Source organism: Lotus japonicus, chromosome 1, assembly GCF_012489685.1.
Source record: "Lotus japonicus ecotype B-129 chromosome 1, LjGifu_v1.2".
Taxonomy (NCBI): domain Eukaryota; kingdom Viridiplantae; phylum Streptophyta; class Magnoliopsida; order Fabales; family Fabaceae; genus Lotus; species Lotus japonicus.
In genome coordinates this window covers 10239836-10254279 of record NC_080041.1, presented here as the reverse complement: position 1 = coordinate 10254279, position 14444 = coordinate 10239836, and the positions used below count along the sequence as shown (strand labels likewise).

Sequence of the window (14444 nt, the reverse complement as noted above, 5' to 3'; positions counted from 1 at the left end):
TTATCCTAACCTAATCCATTCCCAATTGCAACTTGGTTCCAAATCGCGACGGTGACGACCAAATCGAGAGGAACGAAGCCCGGCGGTCGTGAAGGAACTGCGATTGCGAGTGTGAGAAGACGGTTTCTGGGTAAGAAGGTCATCGGTGGTGAGAAGGTGGTCCGAAGGCAAAATCGAGAGGAAGGAAATGGCGACCGACAAAAAAGGTGTGTCGAAGAAGACCCCTCGAAGGCCAAAGAAGAAAACTCCGACAAAAGAGACGGTGGTCCCAGAGACGGTGGTCCCAGAGAAGATGGTCCCAGAGAAAACTCCGTTTTCAAAATTGGACTTTTGGCTCAATGGAGATTTGCCCGCAAACTATGTTTCCAGGTATATATTTTATCCTTTTCTCTATCTTGTGAGTCATGGTTGTTGAAGGATTTAAGTGCATTGATGTATATTATTTAAGTAGGTGCCTTTCCTAGTCAGATTCTCTATCCTTTTCTCTGCTTTGTGCTTGCATGTGGTCCACGAGATTCCCTCTTCCACTAAAGTTTACAAAGTTTATTGTATTCTATTGTATTGTCTCTTCTGCAGGCCTACTGCTCCCCATAAGATAACCATGAGTGTGTATCATGGGGGTGAATTGACATTTGACCCAACTATGCCCTATCCAAGTGGGCTTTGCGAAGTCTGGCATCCGTATGATGTGGATCTCATTTCATCCATTGAATTGGGTAAGATTGTAAAATATCTGGGATATGCCAGGTTCAAATGTTTGTGGTATAGGCATGTTCAAAGTGATGGCTCTGTCAGCTTTAGTCCACTTTCCAATGATGAAGAGGTTAGACAATTCATTGAAGATGTTAAAGATATAGCTGAAGTTGATCTATATGTTGAACACATAGTGGAAGAGGCAGATATTGTTCCTCTAATTGCTTACAAGAGTGCTGAAGATACTCCTGATGTGTTGCAAGTTGATTCTGATAGTGATGATGAGGTATTGCAAGACAAAGAAACTGAGGCTGTTCAAGTGAAGGAAGCTGAGTCTCAGGCAGTACAAGACAAGCTTCCTGAGGTTGTTCAAGACTTTGATGCTGAGGTAATTCAAGAGAAGGAGACTGAGACAGTCAAAGAGGCTGAGTTAGTGCAAGACAAGGAGGCTGAGGTAATGAAATTATGAATGAAATTTTTGTCTAAGTTGAAATAAAGTTAATATAATCTTTAACTTGTCATGAAAAAATAGCTTGATCCTGTGTTAATGTTTATGATAATCCTCAGGTTCTTCAATCTGAAAGGGGAATATGTGCCGAGGTAGTGCAAGACAAAGAGGCTGAGATTATTCAAGACAAGGAGGCCGAGGTAAGGAAATTATGAGACAATTTATGAATTAAATTATGTTTAAGTTGTTTATGTAAGTTATGTAAATTAAATTATGATGAACAGGTTGATGTTGTGGAAAAAGACAAGGGGGTAGATAAGGGAAAAAGAAAGTCCAGTCAGGTTGTTCTCAGTGATGAAGATGATAATTCTGATGCTGAATTTGATCCAGATGATGAAGACACACCCTCTGATTTTTCAATGGATGACAGTGATTATGAAGAAGATTGGGATTGGCTCTGCGTGCTTCCTAAAGAGTCTCTGTTGAATATACCTGAGGCCACTCCAGATCCAACTTTTGCAGAAGATTCTACTGAGCCATATACACAAGCTGTGAATGAGTCAAGTAACCAGGAGCCCAGTACATATGAGGACTTTCAAGATGAGGATGGTGATTCTGAGGACTTAGAAAGTCCATCAGAAAGTGATGATGAAGGAAAAGGTTCAAGGAAATATCCTAAGTTCAAGCCTACTGCAGATGAGGAGTTTGTCCACCTTGAGTTAGGTATGACTTTCAACAACAAAGATCAGTTTACAGATGCTGTCAAGGATTTTGCAATTCAAACGAAGAAGAATCTGACAATAACAAAAAATGATAAAAAGAGGGTGGTGGTTAAATGTGTTGATGAGTGTCCATTCTACATGAGAGCAAGCAAGACTCCCTCAAGGCCTACATGGCAAATTGTAAGCTTCTGTAACAACCATAATTGCTGCAGGCTAGCCACTAACAGGCAGGCAACGACATTTTGGCTTGCTAAGAAATTTATGCAAATTCTGAGACACACACCAGATCTGAAAGTGAGGGGCTTGATAGAGGAGGCAAGGCTCAGGTGGGGCATTGTGATAGGGAGGTTCAAGGCTTACAGGGCAAAGGTGAAAAGTCTGGAGATGTTGCATGGTGCAAGTATGGAGCAATACAGTCATCTGAGGCAGTATGCTGCTGAATTGCTGAGAAGCAATCCTGGGTCCACAGTCGTTATAAAATCAGCAGTGGGAGTACATGGGCCAGTCTTTGAGAGGATCTATGTCTGCTTTGAAGCTACTAAGACTGCATTTGCCAAGCATTGTAGACCCTTAATTGGGTTGGATGGCTGCTTCCTTAAGGGACTGTATGGTGGTCAACTTCTCACAGCTGTAGGCAAAGATGGAAACAACCAAATGTTTCCAATAGCATTTGCAGTAGTGGAAGCTGAAACTAAGGATTCCTGGACTTGGTTCTTGAACATTCTTCTACATGATCTGAATAGTGTTAAACCTCAAAATTGGGCATTCATCTCTGACCAGCAAAAAGTATTTGGTTCTTTACCTCTAGTCTCATTTAAATTTAGCCTTTAGTTTTATTGTGTGGTTTGTTGATTAACTTTTTTTATTGTTAGGGATTGGTGCCTGCTATTGCTGAACTGGGTCCAGATACTGAACACAGATTGTGTGTCAGACACTTATACAGTAATTTCAGGAAGAGGTTCCCAGGAGAAGAGTTGAAGAATGCTTTATGGGCTGCTGCAAGGGCTAGCACAGAACCACAATGGAAAAATGCTATGGACAACATGAAAGAATTGAATCAAGATGCTTGGCTGGAAATGATGCATGTACCTCCTAAGATGTGGACAAGATCAGCTTATAGCACACACACACACTGTGATCTCCAGGTTAACAACATGTGTGAGGCATTTAATAGGACCATCCTGGAGCATAGAGACAAGCCTATTATTACTCTGCTTGAGGGGCTCAAATTTTACCTCACCAATCGCATTGTGAAGCAGAATGATCTAATGCTTAGGTGGAGAAATAGTCAGTTGTGTCCACTGATTCAGAAAAAGCTTGATGCAATAAAGGACTATTCAGAAGGCTGGAGACCTAACTGGAATGGTGACACTGTACATGGACTATTTGAAGTTGAGAGGGACAAGGATAAGTATGCTGTCAATGTTGCTCTCAGGTCATGCGCTTGTAGGAGATGGGACCTGACTTGGATTCCCTGTGTGCATGCTCTGGCTTATATGTGGTATAATCACCATGTTCCAGAGAATTATGTGGACATGGCATACAGGTTAAGAACTATCAATTTTGTCTTAATTAATACTGCATTATGTTGATAAACAAAGTTAAGAACTAACAACTTGTTTGTATTTTTTTCAGAAGGCACACATTTCTGAATACCTACTCCCACATAATCCTCCCAAACAATGGGCCCAAATTATGGCCAGAAGTGGAAGCTGCACCTCTAAATCCACCTTATGTGAGGAGGGCCCCGGGAAGGCCTAAAAAACAGAGGAACAAAGCAAATGATGAGCCTAGGAACCCTAATAGGCTGAGGAGGATTAGTTCCACTGTGAGATGTAGAAGGTGTGGAGAGCCTGGACACAACAAGAGAACCTGCAAAGGTAAAACTGCAGCTGATAGGACAATCCCAGTAGGAGGCAATCAGGTAATGAATTTAATTGTGCTTATCAATTAAATTTTGTTAAAGTTGTGAATTTACTTATGTGGATTGTATTTGATTACAGGCAAATACTCAAGTTCTTCAACCTGAACAAAGAAGGACTCAAGGTACGGGGACTAGAACTAGAGGTCAGAGGAGGAATGCTCAATCTGAACCAGGGGAATCTTCAGCTCAAGGTGCTGCAAATTATCAGCCTGCACCCACTCCTCCAGCAAATTTCCAGTCTCAAAAAACTGCTGCTCCATCTTCTCAGCCTCAGCACATAGCTACTGCATATTCTCAACCTGCACCTACTGCGACAACATCCCAGCCAAATGCACCAAGGAGGAGAGGAAGAAAGAGGAATGCAGAAGCAATTAGTGGCACTCAGTAGTGTTTTGGATTGTGTGTTCAGATTAGTGTTTTGGATGGTCATGTAATGAACCTATTGTCCTGTGGATGGTGTTTTTATATATATGTTTTGGATGGTCATGTAATGAACCTATTGTCCTGTGGAAGGATTTATGTATCTTTCTGGTATAGACCAATTATGTAGTGTTTCTGGTTGTGTTTTTGGACCAACTTTGTTGAACAGTATATAGCATTGTTGGTGGCTGACTTTGATTATATATGACAAATGTTGGTAGCAGTTTATTAGTTTTTGAGGTCAAGTTATTTTTTGAGGTGAAGTTATTTTTTGGATACATTTAACCACAGACTTAATTGCATAACATTGATCTTAATAGAAACATATTAGCCAAACATATTTGATGAAATTTCATTTCTTGCATCAAATTGAAGTACATTAACTTTCTGCTTGGATTTTTTCCCATCTAACTGCAAGTACATTCACTTACAGGATACATGTTCTGCCCCCCTTACTTATCTAACCCCAAACTAGTATTTCTACTTCCTTACATAAGCTACCAACAACACAAGGATCACAAACATTGACATGAACAAAGAGGCAACTAGGATCCTCTCTTTCTTCTGCAGCTCTTCATTCTTCTTGTTTAAGACAACAATCAACTTCTTCTCCCTAGCATTACAATTGTCATCATCAGCATCATGCCATTGGAAGAAGTTGCATACCTTCTTACGATGCACCTGTAATTTTAAGTTAGTTATACAGATCAGGGAAGAAGAAATTAGTCACTGATTCAATAACCAATTAACCATACAAACCTCAAACAGCCCACAACCATAAAACCTCCTTCCACGATTGACCCCAGTCCATGTTGTCACCAATGGACTTTGAACACCACAATCACACAGCACTACTCGTCGCCTCGTCTCAGAACTAGTCGAGTTGGATGAAATATCGCGAAAGCCAGACAACCCATGATAACCTTCATTTCTTCTTTGCGATTCAGGTACCCTGCAACTCGAATCAGCTTCAAAATCCCTGAAATTAGGAGTGGCTGAAGATCCTCCCATGGTTAGGTTTCGCGATTTTGGGATTTGGAGGAGAAGAAGAGAATTAGGGTTCGCGATTTTGGAATTTGGGGGAGAAGATGAGAATAGGGTTCGTGATTTTCAGATTTGGGGAAGGAGATAATCATGTGAGGGGCATGTGAGCTCATTAAAAACCGGTTCTCTCTCCTAGTCTTAATGCCACATCAGAAAAAAATGCCATGTCAAACAAAAACGTTAAGTTTCTAACGGCAAATTAGCTGAGGGACCAAAACTGCTAACGGAGCTAAACGTTGAGGTACCATTATGCTATTTTTAAACGTGGGGGATTAAGATTGCACATTTTTGAAACGTGGGGGACCAAAAGTGCTATTTAGCCTAATGTTTTCAAGGCAAATAATGAAGCTGTTGAAATTGATCGGTGTTAGTGGATCGGAACAAACGACCTTTTATTATGGCGATATCTTCACAACGGACGACCTCTTTATTATAGGCAATCTCCTTGCTGTGAGAAATCTTTCACTCGGGCAACCACGTATGACATGGACAATCTATATGATAGGGTCATTTGAATATGTAATTTGTTGAACCTTTGGATATTCTATTATATTAAGTGTTGTTACCCTACTCGTCCATACTTGGCACTTGTTGCTACATAGTAGAGATGAAAACATTAGGGGTTAAGGCTTTCACTATATATATATGATCAAATTGCCTTAGAGCATTTCCAATCAATGGCGGAGCCAGAATTTTTATAGAGTCTGGGCAAGGTTAAGCATAAGCTTAACTACCCACACTTGACGTTGGACTCAAGGTTTTAAATTACGGTTGTGGTCGCAGTTGCAGGTGTTGCGGTTGCGGGTATTACAATGTTGTGGTGTGAATAACCTGTTGCAATTCTCAATCAAACACTCAACCCAAACATATAGGTTTTTTTTTATAAGCGAATGTTAATCGTTAGAAATATTAGTAAATTAATCATTCTCCTCTAGGTTCGAACCCGAGACCCTTCTGTAAGATCAAGATTTGGTCATGTGGTACAACTCTATGTTTTGATGATAACAAGTATTTATTTGTGGATGAACAACTATGATACTCTAATGTTTGTCTTGAGTGTTTTGACAAACAGGTTCTGATTCTGACACCAGAAGATATATTGATAAGAAGATCTGAAGATCAGAGGATCAGAAGATCTGAAGATCAGAGGATCAGAAGATCAGAGGATCAGAAGATCAGAGGATCTGAGGATCAGAGGATCAGAAGATCAGAGGATCAGAAGATCTGAGGATCAGAAGATCTGAAGACCAGAAGCTCTGAGGGACCAGAGGTTCTGAAGGTTCAGAAGCTCTGAAGGTCCAGAAGCAGAAGTTACGAAGGTCAGAGGATCCAAGCATCCCTCTGACTCTGATCACCAAGCTTCACAAGTTCCAACACGAAGCATAACTCTGATCAGAAGTCAATGGTTAAAGGCAAAGGTCTCTATCGAGAAGTACAAGAGCAGTGTACTATTCTGAAAAGCCTACCTACCAAGGTTCAGCCACAGCAGGTTCTGGAAGTTCCAGAAATGCCCTCCAACGGTCATATTCTCTCAACAGAAATATCCTTTGCACCTTGGACTATAAAAGGCTGAAAAAAAGAAGAAAGAGAGAGAGAAAAAACAAAGAGCTGCAATACAAGAAAAGATTCAAGCCTCTACTTTCTTCATCTGTTCTTATTTAGTTTACACTCAGCTTATTTAGAAGCAAACCTTTGTAAACACCTACCTCAAACAGTTGTTTGATTTTCCTTAAGGGACCGGGTAGGTCAGTATCCTTAAGAAGACTAAGAGAGTGAATCTTAGTGGTGATTCCTTTAGGAGATCAAGGTTGATCGGATCCTAGAGAAGACTAAGAGAGTGAATCTTAGTGATAGCTAAGTCAGTGTATTGTTAGTCACTTGTAGGTTTCAAGTGCAGTTGTAACAATTATCTGATTAGTGGATTGCCTTCATTCTAAGAAGGAAGAAATCACCTTAACGGGTGGACTGGATTAGCTTGAGGGATTTATCAAGTGAACCAGGATAAAATACTTGTGTGCTTTTCTCTTCTCTCTATCTTTATCCGCTGCACCATCTATATCAGAGAAACCGAAAAGATTTACTTTAAATCTTAAGGGGAAAGTTTTTATATTGAAAACGCTATTCAACCCCCCTTCTAGTCGTTTTTCACACCTTCACCCTTCATCTCACCCCACCCGTATATCCTTAGTTCTTACCACTTAAGCTATCATTCTCGGTACATGGTACGAGTACGCTGTACGCGAAGTATACATAATCGATTGTATATATAATTTAATGTAAACTTAAACTTTACTACAAAAATTCAAAGTTTGTGTATAACATAGTAATGTCCAAGAGAGTTTTATCACATTAAAAAGTTATATATTTGAATAAATGGGTATTTCAACCAATGGAATAATTACAAAGGATACCAAAAAAAAACAAGATAGAAAATAACCAAAACGTTTTCTTCTCTCTACCTTCTTTTTCCCTTCTTCTTTTATTTGTTTCTCGACTTTTGTTCTCTTCTGGAAATGATAGGTTTTTTAAATTGTGTAACTTGTAAAAGGTGGGTGAGTGAGTCCTATCCTAGTATCCTATGTGTTTATTAAAAAAACAGAAAAAAAAGAAGTGCTGGCATTAAACGTGTCAAAAGAAGGTGCAGTACAGCAAAAACTGAATTCAGAATTCATCAGGTGCATGTTAGGTTAACTGGGTTTCCAGAATGTCAATTTTCGGGTGAATAGTCACTTTGGTCCCTAAAGTTACATCAGTCGGGCAAATTCGTCCCTATTCTTCCAAAATGGCTCCCATCGTCCCTGAAGTTTGAAAACGTCGGTCACGTTGGTCCCTACCTCAGCTACCGTTAATGAACGTTAACAGAGATGATGAGTTGGCACGTTAAGTGCTCTGATGGCCAAGTCAGTCCTCAATGTTTCTTACAACAGGCAATTCAGTCCATCAAATCTAAACAATGAATTGCATTATCAAATACCATTACACAACTAAATAAAACTAAACAATGCAAACAAGTAAACACATTACCTTCTGCATGTCTGATATGAAAGTCCAGTTATGCTCATTGTGGTCTCCCAAGTCCTTAGTTGTTAGAGCAGCAGCGTCGGACTCGGATGAATCCGCTAACAAGATTGCTCCTCTTCAGCTCGAGTCCCCGATTGGACAGTTCCTTTCTCAAATTTTGATCAATCACCCGCATCTCGTGCCTGCTGCGGTTGACCAACAGCTTCAACAGCTCCAAACTGACCGTGATTCTGAATCTGATCCCAATAAACAAAATCAAGATCCTTCTTCTTCCTCCACTGATTTAGTTTTGTACAGGTAGGTTTGTTGCATCTTTTCTCATTTCTCTCTAATTTCTAAATCTTATGCGCCCTGCCCTGCCCTGCAAATGCAATTTTGATTTTATTATCAAGTATAATAGAATTTGTTTGATTCATGTCAAGTATTTTTTATGTTTGAACTGGATATGTCTAGTGTAGTGCTTTCACGGTATATGAGAATTTCACTTTTTATGGTTTAACCCGAGGTGATATGCCATTGCTGATTGCTGTCTCTTCTCATGTGAAAAACTGATTAAATCAATGAATATGACTTCAATTCTCAGCAATCAAATCTGTTTGCTTCAAGGATATTAGCTGTGTGCCATTTCATGATGTGGATTTGACTGTGTTCAATTTCAATCCTGCTTAAAATACAAACTCAGTATGCATGAATAGCTTAATGTGCTAGGGAGATGGTTTGTAACGCTGACTTCTTAATCTTCTTTCTCTTTCTGCTTTTTTCTAAATCTGATAGTTTTATTATCAAGCAAGTCAGTTGTTGACCATTGTGCTGGATTGCAAACTTTTTTAGGAGGATTGCTGAGGTGAAGGCTAATGAAAGGAGGAAAGCACTGGAAGAGATTTTGTATGCACTGGTGGTGCAAAAGTTCATGGCTGCTAACATTTCCCTCATACCCTCCATAACCCCAGACCCAACCGGTAGAGTTGATTCATGGCCAAATGATGATGAGAAGCTTAAGCAGCTTCACTCATACGAAGCATATGAGATGCAACACAAACAAAGAGGTTCAATCAATGACAGTGTCACAAAAATAGAAACCCTCATCAGCGATTACAATGTCACCATTTGCAACATACACAAACAATCTTAATCTTGAATCAATTAAGTGCAATTGTTTGCATTGTTTGCATTGTTTAGTTTTATTTAGTTGTATAATGGTATTTGATAATGCAATTCATTGTTTAGATTTGATGGACTGAATTGCCTGTTGTAAGAAACATTGAGGAATGACTTGGCCATCAGAGCACTTAACGTGCCAACTCATCATCTCTGTTAACGTTTATTAACGGTAGCTGAGGTAGGGACCAACGTGACCGACGTTTTCAAACTTCAGGGACGACGGGAGCCATTTTGGAAGAATAGGGACGAATTTGCCCGACTGGTGTAACTTTAGGGACCAAAGTGACTATTCACCCGTCAATTTTCCATTCTTTACTTTTCTTTTGGTCAAATACAACTTTGCATTCTTATTTGGTGATTTACTTTCAAGTATATCCACAGTAGTTCTTCTCCTAACATAATCAGATTCATTGATTTTATAATCTCCAAGCAAGAGGACCAAGACTCCAACGTCAAATGCCGGCCCATGTACTGCGTTGTCCCTGGCAAGCACTGTGCTTCTGCTTCTTCCCTTTCCTCTTCTGCGTTTCTGCTTAGCTCTTCTGCCTCAAATTTTTGCCCTTTCTCTTTTTTTTCTTGTGCCCAAAATATGATCTGAGCCAAAGAAAAAATTTCTTTTTTTGGCCAGAAGAGCCTGGGCTGGGCATAGGCCCAAGGTGGCCGGGCGGTGCATCCGCCTCTGTCTCCGATACTAGTTCTTATTTCTTAGTTCTTAGCATTATTCATGTGGGTCTGTATTGCCACATGTATTTAAGCAACTCATTAGTAATTTCGCTCCAACAATGAGTTCTTAGTTCTTACCACTATTCATTTGGTCTCATCAACCACATTATTTATACTTTTTATTTTCATAAAGTAATAAAACAAAACTCATAAAGTAATAAAAACTCATAAAGTAATAAAGTAATTTGGATGAGAGAGAAATAATTAATATTTTAAGCTAGGAACTCAAAAAGCAAAACTCATTATATAAGAACTGAGTTCTTATTTTTTAAGAACTAGGGAGTCCATGTCAGCACCTCCAATGGTAAAGTTTTTAGTTATTAGTTTTTAACTCAAAAATAAGAACTAAGAACATTGCATTGAGCATCTCCAATGGAGTCTTTATTTTGAGATCTTAAAATAAGATCTGGATCTTATTAGATCCCACCATTGGAGCTGTCATATATGACATGAGATCTTAGCAAAAGCTAAGTGTAACACCCTGATTTCGGTGGCGTCACTTTAGTAACCAAAAAGAAACTTAAAGCGGAAAAACGTAAATATATTTTTTTTTGGATAATAGAACCAAAGACTGAAAGAAATAAACTCCCAACAAAAGATAACAAAACTAGTATATAACATAAATACAGCCCCCGCTGTAAGTAGCAACCTCGTCACGCGTAACCTCCAGTGACGGAAAGTACAAAAGTGTAACGCCCGTAGGCAAAATGTACAATCCCAAAAAGGATAGGTCAAGTGTCAGCAACACAAGCCCTCAAAATAAGAATAAGTCAGAGCTATGACGCTAACCCCCCAACCTTAGTAGACTCTAAACACCCATCCCTAAACTTCCATCGTCGACCCTCATCTGGTCATGCATTCCGTCCGGGTCCACGTCGAAGGCTCAATAATAGTCATTTCGCTCCGGGTCTTCCCCGTACGACGAAGCACCACGAAACAATCCGTCAACGGCATCTGACAAAAAGGGCATACATAGCCCCCCAAACACAGGTAGCACGTGCAAGGGTCAACTTATGGAATATAGTATAGAGAATACAAGACAACAGGTAAAGTATAAGGGGTATATATATATGTTGTATATATACATATAAGTTCTGCATTGTCTACCCTAAGGTTTAAACATAGCATGTTATCAAATCTCTAGTACAATTCAATCATCAAAGCACGTAACGATATTTATCAATATCTACTCATCAAAACACTTAACGATATTTATCAACATCTACTCATCAAAACACTTAACGATGTTTATCAACATCAACTCATCCAAATCTCAGCGAATACAATTAGAGTGCATGATATGTCAATGCAACGTCACTCTTGACGGTTCCAGAAAGAGTAGGCCGGGCACGATCGAGTCGGTCCTAACACTAGCATTGTGTCGACCATAACCCTCGAGTGTCACTTACCACCTTGACATAGCCGGATCAGTCCTAACCCTGCGGGTCGACTTTTCCCTCCGCCATGCCCGACAATCAACAGGTCGATCCTAACCTCACGGTCGATCCTATCCCCCGTCGATGTCCGAATTACCCGAAGGTATAAACTGTACCCGAAGGCATAAATTGTACCCGAAGGCATAAACTGTACCCGAAGGCATAAACTGTAACTCATGATGATCTCCAAATCATCCGACTCATCTCCATCCGATGGTCAACACTGCTCAACGAGCAAAGAGCATCAACATGCTCGGAAACTACCTGTTTCCCGGCTTATCTCTCAGATAGCCCAACAACACAACTGCTCCCAGAGCACAAGAGTATCAACATACTCAAAACCTCTCAATATCTCGACACTTGGATCCGACGACACTTCTCATTTTCCAAAAACTAAGATTTGACTCCTAAGCTTTCCTTCAAGATTATTATCATTATTAAAAGGTTTACAGGTTGTTTAATGTCTTATGAGTTTTCCTTACCAAATAGTTTCCACTTTATCTTATCGCAAATCTTATAAGTTCTCGGAATCTCCAAATCCCAAATGACTCCAGAGAATGTCTCAATCCACTAAAACCATACAAGGCCCGAATCCTCGTTCGTCCTATCAAACTTCCTCAAAACTCAAAATAAAATCGGCATGACCTGCCCGCTATTCTCACTCCTCAGAATCCCAGATATGAGTGAAAGCATAGTTAAATCAGTACAGTCAACCAGCATGTCATATATCCACATATTATGCAATAACCACGTAGCACTTAGCATATAAAGCATGCACCACACATCCTAAATTACCCACTTAGCACTTAGCATGAAATTCAATCTCAAAAGCATTCAGTAGATGAATCATCTACATTGTCAGCCGAAGCCTCAGAAAACATTTTACCAGTCAAACACAAACAAGTGCATAAACAATAAATCAAGTCGAACTCATCGACACCTAAAGCATTAACTAGCAAGGTAAGTTGCCCTTACCTCTAGTTATTTCAGCATTCTCCTCAAACGTTCCTTCACAATGAGCTCCTTGATCTTCAGGAAATTCTTCAAAAGAACCTTTAGAGTAAACCACATAATTCCATCAAAATCTATCGGAAACTAAGCTATCAATACTCACTAAAGTTACACGAAGTAGTACATACTCCGAGGTACGATAATCTAGCGCGAAAGGACAAGTTTTCGAAAAAGGAATTTTCCTCCTCCTCCCCTATAGGGCTCGGCCACTTTTGGTAATTGTAGGGTTCGATTTTTCTTCGATCAAACTTGGTTCCTATGCTATCATTAGCCGTAACTAAGGGTATTCTGAACTCGGAAAAATTATCGGATAAAAAACTGTCGCAGGGGTATTTTGGTCATGATTTTTAACTTAGAATTTCAAAACTGAAATCCCAAAAAGCAAATTTGACAGGGACGTCACCAACGACGTTTATGACAACTAATCCTACTAGCACTAAGCTAAGGCGATAGTTTTCAGCCTAAAGGTTGAAGCTTTACTCCAAAAATGGGTATTTAAGGCGTAAATTGATTCCGGCGGAAATCCGGCGACATTACGGAAAATCTAATCCGGCAGAAGTGATCTTGGGCACATAAGGAAGAGGTTTAGAATCAGAAATGAAATATTCAGGATAGTTTTGCAAAAACCTCAAAACTATCAGCTCAGAAAAGTCTATAGAAAAGCTATGGAAAAAGCGATCAGAGGTAAGGATTAGCGACTATACCTCGAAACCTTGAAGCAGCAACTGATTGATCGACGATCAAGCAAGAATTGAACAAAATCTTCTCTTCTCCCTCCCTTGTGAAACTCGCGGCCTTGATGAAGAAAATGGGTAAGATTTTTGTGTTTTTCTTCATTTCTTGGCTATATATAGAGGTTGGCAAAACGCGGTAAAATGAAAGTTTCGTGAATCTGATTTTTCCGGCGTCATTCTCCGTGAATTCTAAGATAGGTTTTGGCGAAAGAATTCCAAAACTAAAATGAGGTCTCCTTGTATTTTTGGTAACTAATGCAAAGTCGGTGTAAAACTATTTTACCCGATAAGTTGCTTTTTGCATCGAATGTCGGAATAGAAAACTTCCTTCTGAAGAAAGATTGAAATCATCAAGAGAAATGGGTGTACGCGTGTGGAATCTTCATTTGATGTTCCGAATAGAAAAAGTCTTCATTGTCGGGTGATTCTAGGGTTTTGAAATACCAGGGTTTCAGTTTCGGAAAACTTCCGATGATTGGAATCGGACGTTCGTAGATCCTAGAGTTTCGCCTTGAAACGATTGTGATATATGGAAAAAGAGAAGTTCTAACATTTCTCTGAAGATTTTTGGAATTAACTTCCATCATGCCTATAAGTGAAAACTAGCTATATACTAGGGTTTCTGACCTAGGTTTAAGCGTTTAACGATCGGTCTATAACTTAAATCGACTTCGATACAATCCTTTGACTTTTCCTGAACTTTCTCCTTCATAAATTTATTTCATTTGGTAAACTCTAGTTCAGGTTTCCCTTCACGATACATCAACCCTAATCGTGAATAGGATTCTATTTAGTTGGCATAAGTTTAAAAACTTGAGCCTTACATTACTACCCTCCAAAAAGAAAGTTTCGACCTCGAAACTTAAGGGTCAGTAAAAAGTTCTGGATACTGTTCTTGAATCTTCTCCTCTAATTCCCATATAGCACCGTCCGTGTCTTTGTTCCAAATACTTTTACTAAAGCACTCTGCTTTCCCTTCGATTGTTTCACTCTTCTAGTCCCAATGTTGACTGACGGCGTCTCAAAAGACATATCATCGTCCAGCTCCATGTTGTCCAGTTCGACCACTTGCGTCGGGTCTCCGTTGGAAATAAAATATTGTTGGCA

General features: G+C 39.6%; 3 protein-coding genes across 4 annotated transcripts; 2 read left to right on the top strand and 1 right to left on the bottom strand.

Moving 5' to 3' along the window:
• Positions 1 to 3: 3 nt before the first annotated feature.
• LOC130722224 (uncharacterized) lies at positions 4 to 3455 on the top strand. Its single transcript, XM_057572925.1, has 5 exons — positions 4 to 369; positions 577 to 1147; positions 1261 to 1341; positions 1426 to 2649; positions 2736 to 3455. The coding sequence occupies exons 1-5, from the start codon at positions 188 to 190 to the stop codon at positions 3453 to 3455; spliced, it is 2778 nt and encodes a 925-aa protein (XP_057428908.1). The 5' UTR covers positions 4 to 187.
• Positions 3456 to 4687: 1232 nt separating this feature from the next.
• Positions 4688 to 5218, bottom strand: LOC130722155 (uncharacterized). Its single transcript, XM_057572831.1, has 2 exons — positions 4967 to 5218; positions 4688 to 4888 (listed from the first exon to the last, which is right to left on the bottom strand). The coding sequence occupies exons 1-2, from the start codon at positions 5216 to 5218 to the stop codon at positions 4688 to 4690; spliced, it is 453 nt and encodes a 150-aa protein (XP_057428814.1).
• A 3019-nt stretch (positions 5219 to 8237) lies between these two features.
• LOC130731590 (UV-B-induced protein At3g17800, chloroplastic-like) lies at positions 8238 to 9406 on the top strand. Of its 2 annotated transcripts, none has more exons than XM_057583870.1 (2): positions 8238 to 8569; positions 9104 to 9406. In XM_057583870.1, the coding sequence occupies exons 1-2, from the start codon at positions 8253 to 8255 to the stop codon at positions 9402 to 9404; spliced, it is 618 nt and encodes a 205-aa protein (XP_057439853.1). In that variant the 5' UTR covers positions 8238 to 8252; the 3' UTR covers positions 9405 to 9406. The 2 variants fall into 2 exon arrangements, 1 of the variants encoding a protein (XP_057439853.1); XR_009016752.1 differs by lacking the exon at positions 8238 to 8569 and adding an exon at positions 8591 to 8987.
• Positions 9407 to 14444: the final 5038 nt, after the last annotated feature.

What these genes read in the sequence shown, in the direction of transcription:
- LOC130722224 (XM_057572925.1), top strand. Translation starts at nt 188, where the DNA reads ATGGCGACCGACAAAAAAGGTGTGTCGAAGAAGACCCCTCGAAGGCCA. An exon ending in TGCAAGACAAGGAGGCTGAG is followed by an intron (nt 1,148 to 1,260) that starts GTAATGAAATTA and finishes GATAATCCTCAG; the next exon opens with GTTCTTCAATCTGAAAGGGG. An exon ending in TTCAAGACAAGGAGGCCGAG is followed by an intron (nt 1,342 to 1,425) that starts GTAAGGAAATTA and finishes TATGATGAACAG; the next exon opens with GTTGATGTTGTGGAAAAAGA.
- LOC130722155 (XM_057572831.1), bottom strand. Translation starts at nt 5,218, where the DNA reads ATGGGAGGATCTTCAGCCACTCCTAATTTCAGGGATTTTGAAGCTGAT. An exon ending in ATGGTTGTGGGCTGTTTGAG is followed by an intron (nt 4,889 to 4,966) that starts GTTTGTATGGTT and finishes TTAAAATTACAG; the next exon opens with GTGCATCGTAAGAAGGTATG.
- LOC130731590 (XM_057583870.1), top strand. Translation starts at nt 8,253, where the DNA reads ATGCAAACAAGTAAACACATTACCTTCTGCATGTCTGATATGAAAGTC. An exon ending in ACTGATTTAGTTTTGTACAG is followed by an intron (nt 8,570 to 9,103) that starts GTAGGTTTGTTG and finishes AAACTTTTTTAG; the next exon opens with GAGGATTGCTGAGGTGAAGG.